We start from the raw sequence: 13,401 nt of genomic DNA, 5'->3' as shown, positions 1-13,401 counted from the left end.
AAACCTGACATTTATCTTCAGCTTCCTAGATGAGATTCTTCAGTGAATACTTGAAGAAGCAGAGTGAAATAAAAGTTAAATTTAAAAAATCACATGCATTTCTAACTTGTAAACATGAGTGTGTACCTTAATTTTGGGGGTTTTTGACATTATTAGATGATGCGTAATGACTGATTTGACTTCTAGTCCCATCATCAAAATGTCATTCTTTGTTTTCTATTTCTCATGCCATATATTTTACTTAGTAGCCTCTTCTAGCAACACATTCCATGTCCCTTTTCATATGGAAAGTTTATAGCTATTGACTCCAGTCTTCAAAAAGGGCAAGAAGGAGGACCTGGGTAACTATAAAGCTGTCAGCCTCACCTCCATTCCTGGGAAACTGATAGAACGACTTCTCCTTGGTGCCATCTCAGGGATAAGAGGGTCATTAGGGGCAGTCAGCATGGCTTCACCAAGGGGAAGTCGTGCTTGACCAACCTCATTGACTTTTATGAGGACCTAACAAGATGGATGGATGATGGCAGAGCAGTGGATGTAATCTATCTTGACTTGAGTAAGGCATTTGACACAGTCTCCCACAGCATCGTTACAGCTAAACTGAGGGAGTGCGGTCTGGATGACCGGGTAGGTGAGGTGGACTGCGAACTGGCTGAAGGGAAGAAGCCAGAGAGTCGTGGTCAACGGGGTGGAGTCCAGTTGGAGGCCTGTATCTAGTGCAGTGCCTCAGGGGTCAGTACTGAGCCCGGTACTATTCAATATATTCATCAATGATTTGGACGAGGGAATAGAGTGACTGTCAGCAAGTTTGCTGATGACACCAAGCTGGGAGGAGTGGCTGACACTCCAGAGGCTGTGCTGCCATCCAGAGACCTGGACAGGCTGGAGAGTTGGGCAGGGAAAAATTTAATGACATATAACAAGGCCAAGTGTAGAGTCTGTCATCTGGGCAGGAACAACCCCAGGTTCCAGTGTAAGTTGGGGAATGACCTATTAGAGAGCAGTGTAGGGGAAAGGGACCTGGGGGTCCTGGTGGACAGCAGGATGCCCATGAGCCAGCACTGGGCCCTTGTGGCCAGGAAGGCCAATGGTACCTGGGGTGGATTAGAAGGGGGGTGGTCAGTAGGTCAAGAGAGGTTCTCCTGCCCCTCTACTTTGCCCTGGTGAGACCACACCTGGAATATTGTGTCCAGTTGTGGCCCCTCAGTTCCAGAAGGACAGGGAACTGCTGGAGGGAGTCCAGCGCAGGGCAACAAAGATGATGGAGTGGAGCATCTCCTGTGTGAGGGAAGGCTGAGGGAGCTGGGGCTCTTCAGCTTGAAGAAGAGGAGACTGAGGGGTGACCTCATTAATGTTTACAGCTATATAAAGGGTGAGTGTTAGGAGGATCGAGCCAGGCTCTTCTTGGTGACAACCAATGATAGGACACGGGGTAATGGTTTCAAACTGGAACACAAGAGGTTCCACTTATATTTGAGAAGAAACGTCTTCTCAGTGAGGGTGCCAGAGCCTGGCCCAGGCTGCCCAGGGAGGTTGTGGAGTCTCCTTCTCTGCAGACATTCAAAACCTGCCTGGACATCTTCCTGTGTAACCTCAGCTGGGTGTTCCTGCTCCTAGATGATCTTTCGAGGTCCCTTCCAATCCCTAACATTCTGTGATTCTGTGACTCTACTGATTTGATATTTTAGGTTTTGTCAGTTAGAGGTTTCCCGGTATCTGATAAATGTAGTGCAAGTTTTAGTGAGTCCTAAGTCCTTTTTTAGAGGCCATTCAACTAAATGTAAACTGAGGAAAAACTATTTCCTCTCTTTCTACAAAATAAGCAAGCACTTAGAAAAAAATGGTGACAAAACCAATGAAAATCTCACTATTTTTTGCTACATGGGAACAAGCTGTAAATGAGAGGTTTTAAAGCATAACCATGTCTTGAGCCTTTTAAAGGCAAATACTTGTATTTCGTCTGCACACCCAGGCTCAACGTCTAGACAGTTGGTTAGTGAAGATGTAACTAGTCTAGATAGGGGTTTTTTTGGACAAGAATTTCTGTTATTTTTTAAATCCTGTGCAGGTAAGTAGTGCAAACGATGACAGAACCACTGCGAACACTTGTGTGTTTCCTACCATCTGACTGTATTTAAAGGGTTAAAGCAAACTTCCAGGTTATTGGTATATTACACTTATTCTAAACACTCAGTGCTATTGTTACAATGTATAAATGGGTAAGTTTTAAATGTGAATGAAATACCTAATTACACATTAAATAAACTTAATAAACTGTAGTTAAAAAACAACTACTGTCATTTATTTTCTTTTCCAGGTTTGTAGTAATGAAGCTACCTGCATTTGTAATTCCTCCTGGGCCGGGACAGACTGCAGCATCAACGATCCCATCAGGGACAGTGGTGGCAAGAAGGAAGAAGGACCCAAGGGTTTGTGTGATTTCAGTTTTGATGTTTCTTTCAAGTATTTATGACATTTTTCTGTTTATACATGCTAGTAGAATTAGCCTGTAGAGAATGCTATTGTGCAGTCCTGTTTCAGCCCCAGAAGTAGGTCTTTCTGCTTTGAGAATTGATGAAACTTTTCTAACCTAAATTTGGAGAAGAGTTCAGTAGGTAATGGTATGTGCTTTCTGGTTTTTTCCTTCATCCTTTATTCTCTATTTTTTACAATCATTTTATTTGCGATTGGAATGTAAGTGTAGCCCTTATTTTTTGTATGATAACTGAGTATTTATGTTTTACTAGAGATTTCCAGTTCCCTTAGTTGTTCTTAACTAATTCAGAGAACTGTGGCATAAAGAAAAAAAAAAAAAAGAAAATTGGAATGTCCTTCCTGAAAAAAAACACAAACTTTGGTTCCTTGAAATGAGATTTCAATGGGAGGAAAAAGAAATAAATGAAGATTTTAAGGACTTAGATTATTCTTATTATTGTTATTGCTTATTCCTATGTATTTAGTAGATATTTCAACTGCATATGAAGTATAAAGGAGTTATTGAGGAAATAGTTGATCAGAAGATCTTTTTCAAAGCGTGAGAAAAGCACTTGGCATTCTTTCTGACTTCTTTGCCAAAGAATGTTTTTGGATTGTGCTAATTTTTTTAAGTATTTCCTGACATCAGGACGTTGTCCAACGTTAGACGATATATATCCAGCGTTACGCACTTACTGATAGAGTTCCCAATAAACAACTGAGAAACCCAGATACAATTTTTCTGCTATGTCCCAGCTCCACGTTCTTCTATCACTAATACAAGGCTCTTTAAAATATCCAAGGTTTCAAGGGAGGACAGGATTTTGCTATGTCCCTCCAGAATGGCTCTGTTTCTGTCTTGTATGCCTTATTCTTTTGCCCCTTAGCAAAAAAAAACCCTTCCTAACTGGAAAGCTGATTACAGAGCCTTAAAAAATAGCGGAGAACAGCACTATAGAGCTGATTTACTTCTCTTTGTGGATGAGGAGAGCAGTATTTACAATTGTGACAATGACAGTACATGAAATTTATATTGCTCATTTCCAAGTCCTGTAGGTAAGAAATAATTCCCTCCTCTGCAAAAAGGTCTATAGGAAAGACAACACAGGAGGTATGGTTATCTTGGTGAGGTTTTTGTCATCCAGATTAACTCATCTAATTCAGAATGGAAATACGTTTATGAAAATTCAGATGTCAATGCAGAAATATTCTGGGAAAAAGTCTTAAATGAATACTATGTGCATGGATTTCTGCCAGTAGGTACAGACATAAAGTTTAGACTGCATTTTTCAATGGAGTCCTCTGCAAAAAGGCAAAATGTGTTTTTGTACAAGATGGCTCAATGATTTAAAAAGCTGTATTATTTTTACTGTTGTTATTACGTAAGTAACATACACTCAGAAATGAATTTAGGAGCCTGAACACTGACAGTTACTATAATCTCTTTTGGCATGCGAGCAGAGGAATTCCTTTTGGAGAAGATGTCAGAAGAATACAAAAGTAGTGTTCTGTATCGTAAAGATCCAATGTACTAAATTAGTTTCTATTAAGTTTTTTCTCCTTATTACCAGTACTCAAGTATCTTATGCCTGTTCACAAGTCTCAGACAGAAACCAAAATAGTTTTTCCTTAGGAATAGATTTGAATTTAGTTACATTTCAGAAACAGAACACTCTTGATGTGAAAACTCACCTAACAGATTTAAGATTTTTCACACCATAAATCCAAGCATTTTTCTTACTACAATCAGAGCATGTATAGCTAGGAAGTATTGCTATCGATTTATATATTGTTACGATAATTGACAACTGGCTGCTACTCCAGCTGCCCTTTTCAGACCTTTCCATCATCCATCAATGGCTTTTGGCTCCATATGGTATTTCAGGTTCTAAAACAAATCAGTGGTCCTTAATTATGTTGGTAGTAATCCATGAGTCTTCAATTATTCTAAACTCAGACAGAGTTCTTGCTGATAGTTTTTGGCTACTGCAGAAACTTTTAATTACTTTAGAATGTCGGCCGGCAGTTTTGAAATCAGGCGGACTCCGTATGCACACCAGATTCTTCCTTTGCCATTTCATTTGCAGAATCATGCCTTTGTTTGACTAGTGGACTAGTGTTTGTTTGGTTTTTAATATAAAACTTATGTCTCAAGTGTGTGTATGTGTTTGTGTGTGTGCATATTTCTGAAACAGGAATAACTTATGAAATCATTTCAAAGCAGACTTTATCCAGCATGAAGACTTATACAGTTTTTGTCCCTTGGAAAAGTTCCCATTAGACAGGGAATTCAGCTGCTTTCTTGTGGTCTGTTATGACTCAACGAATCTACCAGGCTTTTAATCTTTAACACAGGAAATATATAGATGTTTTTTCTCAAAAGAGTTCCCTTAAAAATGAAAAATAAGGCCTCAGTGTCTTAAGAGAGACTATCTGAACTTATTGAAATTTCCAGGGTGTTACCTGAAGCACATATCTAGGATAGGTTTTTCCTTTTAAAAGGTGTTATCCATCTTTGGGTCCTACGGATTAATAAAGACTCCTGTTGATAAATGCAGTGACAAAGGAAAATATTACTAACTAGTAAAGGAATGAATTTGAAAGTTGTTTTTCTTTTCCTGCTATGGAACTGTTACCAAATAGTTTTCATTTGGTTAGTTATATTATGGATATGGTGATCAAAAGGAAATCTTATTGGTGATTTATTTATATTTTGGCTGTTTTAAATAGGCAGTAGGTTGAGGATGTTCCCTTTTAAAGTAAATACTAGAATCACAAGCTACAAGGAATAGTCTCACATTTCCAGGAAAACTTCTCATTGAAATATTTGTAGGCATTCAAAGAAAACCAAAGCTGCAGTATTTGGTAAGGAAAGGTTTACTTGGAGGTTTGAATTGTTTATCTGATGATGCCTTATAGTGTAATGTACTCCTTTGAGGAATTATTTCATGTTTTCATTTCAGACATATATGTGATCATTTCCTTAAAGAATCTTCCCTTTTCCCTCCGCACAGTGAGCATGGCCACTAACAGGCTGATAGGTGCAGTGGCAGGGACCATTCTGGCCTTGGGGGTGATTTTTGGAGGCACAGGGTGGGGAATAGAGTAAGCACTTTTCTTAGCTTGAGTTTTCTGTTTGGTGCCTAGTGTGTGAGGTAACCGTACGCAGCCGAGCCCTCTGTGTATTTCCCTATGAGCTTTGTCATGTGGTGACCGTATTTGTCGTGTGATTTGACTGTGTCTCTGTCGTGTGGTTTTGCTCATGCAGTGTTGAACCTTCTCCTGTCTGGGATAATGTGGGGCATAACACAATATGTGAATTTTTACATTGTCACAGTAAAATTAAATGTCTAAACGTTTCCATTACACCAAATTTTAAAAAATGAGAAAAGATGGAAGCTTGTGATTAGTTTGCAAAATAGAATGAGTAATGTGGACTATTTAGTAAAATGCAGAAATTGTTTATTCGAAGCTATGGGGCTTTCAGTCTGCTCATAGGTCACCCGATGTGGCTAGGAAGATGAAAGCTGATGATAACAGGATAGCCAGCCAGTTCTACTGTAAAGCTTCGGAGTGTTCTGGGATTCTGTTACCTCAAGGCAGTAGAATGCTGAAGTATAGAATTTATTTGTAAATTATATGTATAAACAATTTTTACTGTCTTTTCCTAGTTTTATGAAACTAATCTTGTTCGCCCACTACCTCAGTTTTAACTATGATGTATGTATGTGTGTATATATATGTACATATATACACATATAAAAGTGCCAGTTTAAGAACTCTCTTCATTCTGCATTCTCTGTGCAAGCTACAGAATAAATGGCTGTTATTCTGCTCTTCTGAGATTTCCAGCTTCACTGTGTTCCTAACACTATATACAGCCTCTGTTGTGTGACAGTGCGATCTCTGAAGGGGGAATCGTAACAAGACAATTTGTGATTTCCAATCAGACTGTGTAAAAAGCTTTCAGGTGCAGTTGTAATTAAGGCTGGGTAGGCAGTTCTTCTGGTAGGCAACATGTCGCGTGTCTGAGCTTGCAGCCCTAGATAGAACTTTTTTAGCTTTTGCTGAATTGGACAGTTGCATGAAACTCATCTTAAATTCTCAGAAGAGTACGGGCCTTTGCACTCACAGAGTACAATTAATAAAAAACAAATGGAAGAAGGTAAGGGATCATCTGCTTGTGAAAGATCAGATTGATGTTTTACTGGTGGCTTTTACAGCTGTTTGCTAAGAACTGAAGACTCTGAAGATTGTAGAGGTTAGGGACCTAGCTTCTAGAGCAGAACAGGTTGAGGACTGTTTGCCTTTTGCTTACATTCTGCCACGTGCACGTCTGTTTTTATCTCCCCTTACCTGCTGTCTCAATCCACTCCACTCTGACCAGCATCCCTGACCATTTGTTCTTGCTTCTGTATCATTCTGCTCTAATTGCAGCTTTTCTTCATCTTTCCTCAGCTCTTACCACTCACTACCTCATTATTATTTTTGTTTCTATGCATTCTTGTCACCTGGATCCTGTCAGACTTTTCTGTGTCCTCTGGTTCCTTCAGATACAAATGTACACTCAAGGCGCTGCTACTTTTTGTTGCTTGGTCTAAAGGAAGCAAGTGAGGAACACAAATGTCCTCTCTGTTCCCAGTGCCCTTCAGGCTCTAGTGGCTGATGCTGGCCATGGCCACAGGGGAGGTCGTGTTCATCAGATCCTGCCCTTCTTCTTCCCCACTTCACTTGCAAATTGCAAACTTTTCCTCAAAGTGCTGAAATAACTGTAGTTTCTTAATGCTTTATGAATTTATTTTCGTAATCATAGGGAACAAAATGGCGGAGTCATTTTTTTTCCAGATTTCATCCTAAAGCGGGCAGGATAACTTAAACCAGAGGATTTGGCTGGGAAAGTGACAGGCAAGAAAAGAGAACATCAACCACCACAGTGCAGTGTTACCTGCAGGACAATCTGCAGTAAACTTGCCTCTTCCACAACTAGTAGAGTTTCAAACCAATGTATAATTCTTGTATAATCTATCTGATTGAAGATTCGGGGAACAGTCTGAAGTCCACTGAAATTTCAGGTGTGTTTCAACATCGCTGGTAGGATTATAGCAGGGTTCTAAAAGATGACGCGAGATGATACGATGGCTGTGCCAGAGCAGGTGGTGCCTTGCAGGAAAGGCTGGTGTGGCCACTGGTCACAGTGCAGGAGTTTCCCCAATCAGTCTGTGTCTGCAGGTTATAGCAGGAGTATGGCATAAAGAACAAGAACAGCAGAGTGTCGCACCTTGGGATCGTCTGCATGGAAAATGATCCCACAGGGTGGTGGAGTTCAAAACCCTCCTCTTCCTTTCAGTTGGCTTGTATTTATATCGAGCATCTGAGCCCAGTGACTTGAGAAGCTTATCTAGCTGAAACATACTGATTTACACTTTTTGTAAATGTCACTAAAATGAGCTGGTAGCAAAATTCTGGTTTATTAATAATTAAGCATTATCAAGGAAATTGTATGAAACATAAGCCATACATTTTTAAGGTAAGGTATAACATGTAAAAGTAGTCCCATTTTTTAAGTACTTTTATCTGTGCAGTTAGATATGGTCTTAAAATGGCTCACCAATAATGCTCTTAAACCTCTGTATTTCAAAACTGGAATTTATTAATTGGAGAACTCTGTTCTGGTAGACAAGTGGTTGCTGTTCAGTAATATAAATATTCCACTGGCTTTGTTTTTACATTGAAGCCAGAAATGAGATTATTATCTTGTTGATTATCAGTGAAACTTTACCTTGAATGTATCCTTTTTGGGTTTTTTTTACTAGGTAAAATAGCTGGTTTTCTGCATTCATAGCAACTGCCACTCCTGGCATACCATGGAACAGTTTAAAAACTATTCCAGAGGCACGGATGTGCCTTTGTGCACAGCCATCTATCAGTTACTCTGTTACCTGATAGCCTAATTCTCACAGGCATTGGATTTTCCTTTTTGTGTATGTCTGTGTTAAAAATGAACATCACTTCTTTAGTCACTGACACTGTATCAAATTGGGTCAGATCCAAAAAGTTTTTTTATCAGGACCCGTTTATTATTTAAAATAATTTTAGTAATTTTTCTATTAGCTAAGCCAAATTGTTTCAACTTTTGATTGAATTCTTCCCTATTTATTGTAAATAAAACCAATATTTATTTTCTGTATTGAAAGAATGAACTGCTTTTTGTTGAACGCATGTGCACTATGAAATACCCTTTTTTCTTCCCCCAAACATGGAACAGCCTGGGAACACAATAAGAAGAGAGATGTAAAAAAATGGCCATTTAGTATTTCCATCGTAAAGGACTGTATCACTATCAGTTAATCATTGTACTTCTTGTGTGGGAGGAACAGCATTCTGTGGCTAGAAAGAAATCAGCTTTAGAATTTTTCAAGGCTTCTGAAATTTATTCCAGATAAATTACTTGCTGTGTTTTCACCCTTCTGTTGTGTGCAATCATTTGATAAAATCCAGAGTAAGCCTCTGAGTCAGATACAGTCGCTCACAAGGCTGCTGTTGGAAGCCAGCCTTAATTGGCATTCATTTACCTTCCACTGTGTCACTCCTGTTGATTTGAGCCAGGTGTGACTTTAAAGGTAAGTCCAAATATGATACATTCTTCCAAATAGTGAAGAATTGCCTTTTAATTATTGTTGTGGCATTTGTGCGCTGCTCGTATCTGTAAAGCTCACCATGTTCCTTTTTAGTCCAAGTCTTTAATATTCCTGTACTCTTTGTGTAGAAATTGCAGGAAGCAATTTTTAAACTTTAGTTTCCTTTTACCTACTATGATTTCCAAAAGCACCGCTATGGGAAACATGTACTGGATGTGACGAAGTTAGGTCACTGCAGTAAGTTTTAAAACTTAGGGCATGTACTTATTGTAGTGCTTGGGACTGGGCAGAAGGTTTTGTGATACTGACCTAACAGCTGAAAACTTTGATTTGTCACAGCTGCCATGGCTCTTTCCTTTGCTGATCTCTGGCTGCTCCTTTTCCTTCCTTATGTTAGCTGTCTGACAGTTTTCCAAACTGTTTCAGACATTTAAAATAGGAAAAGTTCAATTGCTTGGTTTGGGGAGACCACAGTAGGAGGTAAGAACTGTTTTTGAAGGCTATTCCTGCAACGTTTAAACAAAAAGTGTGTGATATGCTGCAAAAGAACTGTTGGGTTCATTTCATTTTGCCTTGAGCTCAGAAGCAATTGGCTTTACATCAAAGACTGCACAATTGGAAAGTTTTGTACAGGGCAATTAAAATGTTACTCATGTTTTCCTCCACCTTGTGTAAATAGGGCACTTAAGGGTCAATTATGAATATCTTATTCAGGTGTTCTCTTGCTCTCTTCAGAAAATTGCACAAACATATTCTGTGCTGCTTCTTTTTGTTGCTCTTTTTTCCTGCTCCACCCTTCCCCACTTTGTTGTTAAGTAGCTACTTGAGGATGTTGCAGAGATGCTTTGATGTTTGGAAAGCTTAATGGGAATACAGCTTTTATTTCAACTTTTGTTCCTTATATAATCCTTCACTTTTGTCAAACAATTGTTTGTACATTTAGCATTGACGTAACTGTAGGGAGTCTGGACTCTGATTAGCAAGTTGTTCTAGATGCTCTCAGCTCATATTAAAATATCTACCACCTTTCGGGATCTCCATGAAAAAAGGCTTTTTGATTTTTTTTTTTCCTTCTCATTTTCTGTAGTCATAAAACATAAAGCATTCGTAGTTTTTTGCTTTAAGTTAAGGAATTATTCACCAATATCTTAGTGTCCTCAGTTGGCAGTTCATTCACTAGATAGTGGAGTAAGTCACAAAGGAACTTACTTTCTAACACTAGATTTTTATCTATGGTAGAAGTGAACATAGCTCAATGCAGAGACCAACAGCTTTGTTCATTCTTACTGTTAAAGAAAAGTACATGGAGCTTGCTGAAATTGTCTAGAGACATCACCTTGCGTGTTGTCTGTATTCCTTGAATTGTTTGACTATCCTTCAGTTGCTTCACTTAATGTGAATAAAGTGGTTGGTTCTTATGTCTGTCTTACCGTAATCCTTTATCACAGGTCCTAGTGCCACCAATCTTATAATAGGCTCCATCGCTGGTGCCATCCTGGTAGCAGCTATTGTCCTTGGGGGGACAGGATGGGGCTTTAAGTAAGCAATGCCGCATGTCTTCTCTTCGGTGGCGATGGCGTTTCTAATTCTTGCTTACATCACGAAATTTTGAGTTCCTGCTACAAGATTTCTAAGTTAACTCCCCTGCCAACCTACAACAAACTGCTATAAATATTACACTGAACAAAAGGAGGAAATTTGATTTGAAACTAGCAGATGTCATCAGGGTGCAAAGTTGAAGAACAGTAAAAGAATGAATTCAACTGTTGTGAGTTCACACTAACACTTAGGGAACAAGGTCTTTTTTTCACTTCCAATGAGTAGTGTTGCTCTCAGAAGTTGACTACAGTGGTTAAAAACCCCAAAAGATACATGGCTGCAGGGGTGTTTATTTTGAATGCAGTAGTTCTTTCAAAGTGCTAAACTTTTTATAATTAAAGACTACATGTGTAAATGGTAAGTGGTGGCCATATCTGAGTAGTTTTGAGGAACAAATGTGTTGACACATTTGACTCAGAAGTGCCAGAGCAAACTTTGATTTCTGGTTACAGCTTTTTTTTTTTAAATTATCAATTCAAAATATTTTTTAAAAATTCAGGTTTAGAGAGAATGTTTTGAAATCTTGAACTGACTCCTGGACAATGAAAACATTTCTTACCCTCTTCTAGTTCAACGCTTTTTATAACTATGGAGGGTAACATACTAGTTATTTTGCTTGTGACTGTTAAAGACAGACTCTTGTACAAAAGCATTTCATTCTTGCCTTTTTTTGTAGTGTCAAGTCTACATGCATTGTCCATATTTGGTAAAAAAATATATAAATTTAGAATCAATGCTTAAAACCGTACAAATCACAGAAGTGTTAGGCACAGGAAAAAGTGATTTCTCATGGTATTCAAGTTGCTATTTCTTTTCAATAGTATGTATCAAGATTAAGCTGTAATACAACAATAAACCATAGTTCCTCAATCAGGTTTTTATAATAATTCAAATAATATTTTATATAGCCTATATTAGTTTTCTGTGTCTGAGGTGAGAATTAAAAAAAATACTCCCTAATAGATTAAGAAGCCTATAGAAGTAAAATAGAGTGATCAGGTCATATTTATCTATTCATTCACTTACAAAGGTCAAATGCTGCTTCTCCTTGATGCCGTAGGAGCTGCAGAGCTGTGGGTTCAGGGCTCCTCACCTGCTTTAGGAAGAAAAGATGAAATGCAAAATAGGTGTATGGTCATCATAAGCCTTTTAATTCCTGCTGATAGACTTATCTTGAGCTGCTGTATTTTTTTTCTTACAGCTTCTTCTCAGTTAAATAAATTACATCCACTTATTTGTACAATAAATACCCCTAGGTCAGCCTCCAGTACTTAGAAGTTACTACAGGGCAGCACTAAACAGTGTAGTTTTAATTCAGTCCTGTATATCTTTTGCATTGTGTCTCAGATGGCTGAGACTTGTATTTTCCATATTTATAAACAGTAAAATAATATTTATGCATTTTTGATGTATATTGTTTAATTAAATCTATATTCAAGGGCAGAAATTCAAATGAAGTGTGTGTATTTTAGAATATGCAGCGACAGGCATGGATTCACACGTGGTGTTAATACAAGAAGGAACAGGGATTTTTTTCATTTGAATGATTGAAAAATTTCTCGTGTGTAAAGGCCTAGTCTGGCAGTAACACTTTCTTACAGCCTCTCTGTAATACTCAGACATATTCTATAGTATTAACTAATACAAGTACATTTTTTCTACTGTATCCTACTATGTATTATAGGAGAGTTGTCTTTTAACCTAGCTAAAGCATAGAAGCAATACATGAAGATTTCAGTTGCAGAACTGAGGGTTTTTTTTTTCCCTGCACTTCACTGCAATGAGCTTTTTAAATAATACAGCCAACTTTCAACTTTTCTGCAAGGCTTGCGTTAACATTTCTGTTAGAATATTTAATTTATTGAGAACAACATTGTACACACATATAAAGCAACAATGTAAGAAACAAGGATATTGTGAGTTCCCGTGGGAATTAACCAAGCTGGGTTTTGTTGGAAATAGCGAATGACAGATTATAGTTTTGGACTAGTTTTCTGGTGTCAGAGACATGTCTGTCTTAGCAATTCATTTACTTTCCAGCCACAGAGTACTCATCCCAAAATACTACATTTGTATTGCAGAAGGTAATTTGTTGAAAAGACAGTACAAGTCATTAAAATAGAAAAACTTTAGGCAGTTTCTGCCTCTTTTTAAGCCACCTTGTGCCATAAGAGCTTTTGCTCTTTTCCAGCAGTGCTAGGGTCTCTACAGATCTTTACAAGAATCCCTGTCTGTCTGGAACAACACAGTATTTAACTGATTGATTATTTCTTCTTTGTGTTCCGCATCTCCCAGACTACTCCCAAAAGTTGTTCAGCTTTGCATCCTGGTATCATTTGTTTCCCCAAATGTACACGGTTGTTATCCCTATAGAGGATCTGTATTGGCAATGTCTCTTGATGCTCTTATTCTCGAAAGAGCAAATTACAAATGTTTATTCTGTAGCAGAACCTCGAATCCACTGGCCTGGCCTAGCTCACAGCTTGAAGTGCATGTTTCTTATGGGGGTCAGTGGGGAACTGAAAAGGCTTTTTGGCTGGTGTACAACGAGGGTGAGCACATGTAGACCCTCGGATACTTTGCTTTAGATGTATCTGGAGGGAGAGATGAGGATAATAAAGAGGATTTTAACTTTTGCTTTTTAAAGAAGTGATATGTTTAGTCTCTGCAAATACGAGAGAAGGTAGCT

General features: G+C 38.3%; 2 protein-coding genes across 20 annotated transcripts in view; one reads left to right on the top strand and one right to left on the bottom strand.

Annotated features, from left to right (window-relative positions):
• Window positions 1–13,401, top strand: part of ADAM23 (ADAM metallopeptidase domain 23) — a 119,637-nt gene that overhangs the window by 98,852 nt on the left and 7,384 nt on the right. For 11 of the 17 annotated variants that reach the window (XM_071811443.1, XM_071811445.1, XM_071811439.1 and 8 more), the window contains 2 exons: window positions 2,318–2,429; window positions 10,562–10,652. In XM_071811443.1, coding sequence (XP_071667544.1) covers window positions 2,318–2,429; window positions 10,562–10,652 — 203 coding nt within the window. Of the gene's footprint in view, window positions 1–2,317; window positions 2,430–5,489; window positions 6,138–10,561; window positions 11,838–13,401 lie in introns of those variants that run through there. The other 6 variants (XM_065840494.2, XM_071811448.1, XM_071811449.1 and 3 more) reach the window with 4 other exon arrangements.
• The window catches only part of DYTN (dystrotelin), a 58,393-nt gene continuing 50,907 nt past the window's right edge, over window positions 5,916–13,401 (bottom strand). For 2 of the 3 annotated variants that reach the window (XM_071811458.1, XM_071811456.1), the window contains 2 exons: window positions 11,739–11,808; window positions 5,916–10,732 (listed from right to left, as the gene is read on the bottom strand). The gene's annotated coding sequence lies outside the window, so the exon portion shown is untranslated. The remainder of the gene's footprint in view (window positions 10,733–11,738; window positions 11,809–13,401) is intronic. The other variant, XM_071811457.1, reaches the window with a different exon arrangement.

This window comes from Patagioenas fasciata, chromosome 7, assembly GCF_037038585.1.
Source record: "Patagioenas fasciata isolate bPatFas1 chromosome 7, bPatFas1.hap1, whole genome shotgun sequence".
In the NCBI taxonomy this organism is placed as follows: domain Eukaryota; kingdom Metazoa; phylum Chordata; class Aves; order Columbiformes; family Columbidae; genus Patagioenas; species Patagioenas fasciata.
The sequence above is the reverse complement of the archived record's forward strand: the minus strand, read 5'-3'. Positions and strand labels throughout refer to the sequence as shown.